The sequence below is a fragment of the Colias eurytheme genome, chromosome 1 (genome assembly GCF_061535395.1).
Source record: "Colias eurytheme isolate Ceu_HAF_F1 chromosome 1, ilColEury1 Martin Lab GWU primary, whole genome shotgun sequence".
Lineage (NCBI taxonomy): Eukaryota > Metazoa > Arthropoda > Insecta > Lepidoptera > Pieridae > Colias > Colias eurytheme.
In genome coordinates this window covers 4,526,284-4,532,283 of record NC_142980.1, presented here as the reverse complement: position 1 = coordinate 4,532,283, position 6,000 = coordinate 4,526,284, and the positions used below count along the sequence as shown (strand labels likewise).

Here is a 6,000-nt window from a genome sequence, read left to right as displayed (position 1 = left end):
CGTGAGGTTTTTTCGTAACGGGATTTCTGGATTCGGTCCCCGCGCTCAAGGCCCGCGATAGAAGCTATGCAATAGCTTAAAAAATATTATGTAGTAAATTTTAACAATTATGTTATTTATTAATACTTAGTTACAATAGAGAAAAGGTAAAAAAAAAATAAAACACATTTTAATACACGACATAAAAATTTAATCGTACATTCAAGTGAAATATTACGAAGAATTATTAATCTTAGCTTACTTGAATAAAATTGGCACAGATTGTTCAGTAGGTATCTTGATATTATTTGAAATATTTTGGTATAGGTATCGGAGTTGTTATTCGATGATAAAATAATATAAAATATAGTGTGTTAATTAATTAATATTAATGTATTCGTATGATGTTAGTTAGTACATTCAATTGTTTACGTAGAAAATAACAGTACCTACCGCTATTTCTTACCTAAATTTAAAGAAGATGGTTTTGCTTTAATCGTCATTCAATTTCATTAATACGTAATTCAATACTAAGTAAATCCAAAATATTACTAATATTATTGCATTCTCTGTGTAATTATTAAATCGTCGGGTGTATGTCGCGTTTATGCCTTTAACAATGTTTACTTATAAACATAATAACCACACTACACTAACTACTAACTTCACTTGAATATGATATATCTATTAACAAAATTGGCATAAAGGAAAATGGATACCCACTGAACTTGTTTCTACACATTAATCATAATATCATGCATGAGCGCATTACAGATAAAATTTAATATTGTTTAAAAGTTAATAATCCACTACCAGTTCAATATTATTAAAATGTAGCAGAAAAAAAATGATTGGCTGACTACATATGGAATGAACATCATAATCCTATCTATAACTAACGATAATATACTTTAATACTATAATAATGGAATTCAAGTAATATACCTTATATTAAGTATTTAAGATTGATATTCTAATAAACATTGTGAAGAACAAAACACAACATAACGGAGAAATAACGAGGAAATAAATATGTTTCACAATATAAACTAAGTTTGTGCTTTAGTAACAGATTTAAAGATAAAATTATTAAATTTAAATGCATAAAGTCAGGTACAAAACAATTAATGATGTTTAACAAGAAGCTTATAAGTTTTGCCTACGTTTTGCCGCAAAACAATTATTCTAGAAGACTTATTGCAAAATTGGCTTCTTCAAAAACCTTTTCCAATAGTAAATATTATATTGAGATCGTAACCCGTAAAAGGATATAGTATCGTAAATGAGCTAAAACTTACGCTACGTATAGATCAAATGCTTTAAAATACAAACATGATTACTACATAGAGTCTATCATGAGTTTTATTCATTAAAAGTCAAGTCCCTGTTCCTTGCCAGTAAGAAGATTTTTTTAAGAGCATGTAGCTGATCTTCTTTCTAAGCCTTTTTTTAATAGTAAGATATATTTTATCCAGTCCTGGTTATTGAACCTGACCCGCCTTTCCGCTACTTTTCTTACATTTTCAACTAACTTTCATTGGAATTGCCTAAGTATTTCGTGAAAAACTCATGAGTGACGCTTTGATGAATTATTCTAATGAACGATTATATATTGATTCGTATTCTATAACATAATTAGATGAACATTAACATTAAATTTGAAAGATGACTAGTAAGCTTTATACTATACGATTGCAGAGCGCCGTCGTAACGGTGTGCTCTTCACTAAGACAACATTTTCATAATACTCGTAATGTTAACTTTGAGGCTCTTTTTACCAAGACTAAAATGATGTGTGTACTATATGATATACCTTGTAATTACTAATTAGTACACCCATAGAACGTCTCTTTGTATGATTTTTAAAAAATACACATTAAAGTTGTTACGAAGTATTTTCTTCGTCGAATTCTCTGTTATTTTAAGAAATGAGCCCTTAAATATTCATTTTCCCGGTTGTTCGCACCTTACTTATATCCTCAATTCTCGAAAATTCTAAAGGATATGTTTTAATTTAAACTAACGCAATGAGAAACACTACCAAGTATACAGTTTTAACAGACATTAATAACTAATGATATTTTTATGAAGTGGGATTTGAAATTGAGTGTGGTTTCTGTATAATTAAGAAAATAGATTGTTTCTAAATGGCAGTGACTATAATATTTAGTATTTTTCACATGGAGCAATACAATAGGTACTGTTTTTTACATTCAGTTGAGCGAGAACAAGAACTGTTGCAATAATATTATTTTTTGTCATTTTATTTTTATTGTAAACATGTAGTTAAGTACATGTAACATATTACTTTTACAATTGAAAGTGAAAATTAATTGTGTCTTGTACACAGAGCATTATTAGAAATTGAAGACAAAATAACTCTTATAGATGTAATTCTGATCAATACAAGAAACACCCCTTCCTAAACGAAATAAACATAACAATTACACATCACGGATACAATGATGCTATATCAAATGGACAGTTAGAGCAATAGAATTTAGAGCTGGAAGAGGTCAACATTATTCGGCTGCTTAGCCGGCGACTGGCGGCGGTTGTTGACGCCGCACTTCTCGGATCAGACGTGCGTGAAACTCGCGTGCACAGCATCCTCCTGCGAGATCTGGTTACCAGCAGGGAAGTACTGGAAAAATAAGAATAATGCTCATATACTTTAAGTGCAAATTTTTAAAGGCGGGTCTACACAAAGTGAGCAGCTACGCGAATATAATATTTTGGACAATACATCAATTTCGAAATAATTTTAATATCGATTTTAAACGAAATTATGATTTTATGAGATAAAGGTTTAATAAAGTAATAAAAATCTGGGACAGAGATTAATGTAGACGATTCGAAGATGGTATAAATTGGTCTGAATTATGCAACGTGATTGAGTGCTTTGTAGTTAAACTGTGACACAGTTGCATAACAGTGGCACAATCATTAATCAATCTATGGTCACTTCTAGTAATTAATATAATAAATACCGTAGGTATACTATTTATTTTATAGTCTTGCAATATTATATAAAAAATATAGATTATGTAAAGTGAATGAAAACATGAATAATTGGCCCAATCTCTACATGAAAATCTAGCTGAATTACAAACGGATTATTAATGCGTATAATATGATTAACAAGAAGGTTAAAGTAACATGACAATTAGAACGACACAAAAGTTGAAATAGAGATTAACATTCACAGTTTTATAAACAGAATTAGGACTTTCTAACAATTACCAAACATAGGAGCAATAATATTATATTATTGGAATATTGTTCGTAACGATATTATGGACTTATAACAAACATGGAAACAAACTGAAGTTATAAAAGTCCAGCGTTTTTAATAAAAATATTATGTAGAAATCTAACATTCTCTGAACTTTATCTAACGATCTATCTTCGGAACACACACACACAGGAACGTTAAAGGGTATTTTATTGTAGTGGGTATCAATTGAACAGTTTATTTCAATGTCTACCCGTTTCGATAGGAAATACACTTGAAAAGGTAAACGCTCACTGGGTATTTGACGCTCATACGGACCGTACTTAACTTACGAATTGTAATGTCTAAAACAATTTCCGATGAGTGCTTCCTGCCGATTCTCGTCCTAGGAGGAAGTCTGTGTACTACGAATATATAAATGTAAAATATACATTAGTAAAATTAAAATAAGACTCAAATTACAGTGCTAGAGTGTTGAAACAATTTTTGTGTTTTCCTATACATATGTACATAGTTCTTTGTAGAAGGCTTTATAATGTTCTTAAACTCTAGTGCATACTTTTGCATTCAAACTCAAGAAATTAACTTCATAATACCAGCTGTAACGTAGTAATCAATGACATTGACAAGCAAATTCAATCAAGTACAACAATTTAACGTGCAGTTAACTGCATATTGCATTACCTATCTATTCATTAAAGCTAATTAACTCTCGGGTCGCTCGCCCCGTACTACGTGCTCTTTGTAGTCGCTCAAGTTGTACGTGTATCGAGTCAACATTTACATTGCTCGTTTGTGCTGACGGAGCAGTCGTGCGCGGGAGGAAATGAAGGAATGTATGTGTTACTTACTCCAGCGAACGCAGCCCCGTTCCATCCAAGTCTGTCTTGATCGCGGGAACGTTGAGGCGTCTTACGATCAGAGCGGGAAGACATCTTGGCTTTGGCTTTTAGTGCAGCGCTTAGAGACACGTTGCTTCGTACAGCTTCATTGCGTCCGTGGTGACAGAATTCTAGAAGGGCTACTCCTAGGGCAAGACCCAAACCTCCGACGAGCACGTAGAATATTCCAGCAACTTGGCTCAGCGACATTTCGGATATTTCTGATTCCTGGAATTCAAAGAAAATGTTATTTAAGATACCTTTAAAATTAAGTACTTAATAAATAGACGATAAGATTTTTAAAATTGGGTATGTTTTAAATTAAAATTAATAAAAACTTCATATTTTCGCATACCTTTTCTTTGTTATTTTCGCATTGCGGCTTGTTAATATACAGCATCCACTTCCGCCAGAGTCTTGTAATTATTCCATCCTTCTTCAGATCCACAATGACAAGATTCAGTGATTCTCTGAAATTATTAAATAATTATTGGGTTATTAAAGACATGCAGTTAATTATGTATCCTTATTGTTTCTGAAATTACAATGAGCTACCGTTACGTAAAAATGAAAAAGTTAATTAGGTACAATAATTTGTTCTTGATTCTTTGCTTACATCTATTAATAACGTGAATGTACACAACATTAAGTTCGGGATTCCATATAGCATAAGCCAGATCCATTAAAAATTAACTAATCTTTTGCGCAGCCGTTAAACAGTAAAGAGTAATTAAGAGGATGATAAAAACCGATTAAAACAATTTTAAATTTAAAACCAAATATCAATCTTAAACCTGAGCAAACACAATATAACGAAAAAAATTTCATTTACATTTTATGTTAAATTCGATTCGTTTATGTTAAAAGCTATTTGCTTTGCACATAATTCGAAGCATGTTATAAAAGCGAAGTACTCTAATCCGAAGGCAACTTAGTCTCTAGTATCGAGATCAAATTCACGAAGAACGTGAAACTTTCAACTTTTTATTACTCCAGGGACCTTAGAAGGTAGCTCTTTTTACATATATGGATAATATTACATGTATAAGAAAGTCTATCTCAAGTTTATTGTTTGTATAATTTTCTCCGCTAGCTACCTGATAACGCGTCTGATATTTGACCTTTTTGTTATGCCTTTTTTATGAGAACGAAGTCCGAAACCGTCCATAACCATCAGCGTAAAGGTAAAATAAACGACGGGATTAGAAAGGATTCGCGAAACTAACCACTACATTTTGTTCAGTTCAAAAATCCTCGCAAAATATTCTTCTGGGAGCGAATTTACAACTTTAATATCTCCAGCGCCGTGCAGCGGAACCGTCTACCTCACGCGGACGTAATTCCTCATTCAGGCAAGGTCTCAAATCCGGGCCAGAGTTTAAACTTAAACCACGTCCCCTTCGTAAAAATGCTATATCGTACATCCAATAAACTTCCCCAGCGATTCGAGCTATCATAAAACCACAGCTGTCTGTTATAAAATGTAAATTTTAACTTGTTGTTAAAAATCACGTTCGCAAATCGCGGTATCATAAAAATGGGGTGTGTAAATTCGAAATGCTGAAGGCTCATTTTGTCCTGACGGCCCATGTAAATTTACGACCATTCAGTATTCAACGGGGAATTACCTCATAGAACGATTTCATCCTGATAGCAAACTAGGCGAAGAAATACACTCATATTTTTACATAATATACTGCTTGAGTATCTTCCCAGCTAGATCATTTTGGTTATTTTGAGTGTAGAAAATGTTATGTGTATTTTGTGTTTTCTTTTTCTAACAGTAGATCTCAATTTTAATAATATCGTTGTACGTAGTACCATAGGTTAAATTTGTGGACGAGGCTTTTTATGAAAATAAAAATGCATACCTAAACGTCTAGATAAAGTCCACTCTAGTCTATA

The 6,000-nt window shown here is 32.1% G+C and overlaps 1 protein-coding gene across 1 annotated transcript in view; it reads right to left on the bottom strand.

Moving 5' to 3' along the window:
- Positions 1–2,334: 2,334 nt before the first annotated feature.
- Positions 2,335–6,000, bottom strand: part of LOC149910975 (glutamate receptor 1-like) — a 75,104-nt gene continuing 71,438 nt past the window's right edge. The window contains exons 16-18 of the mRNA XM_090101523.1: positions 4,451–4,565; positions 4,066–4,323; positions 2,335–2,623 (exon numbers count right to left, since the gene is read on the bottom strand). Coding sequence (XP_089957649.1) covers positions 2,558–2,623; positions 4,066–4,323; positions 4,451–4,565 — 439 coding nt within the window. The 3' untranslated portion in view covers positions 2,335–2,557. The remainder of the gene's footprint in view (positions 2,624–4,065; positions 4,324–4,450; positions 4,566–6,000) is intronic.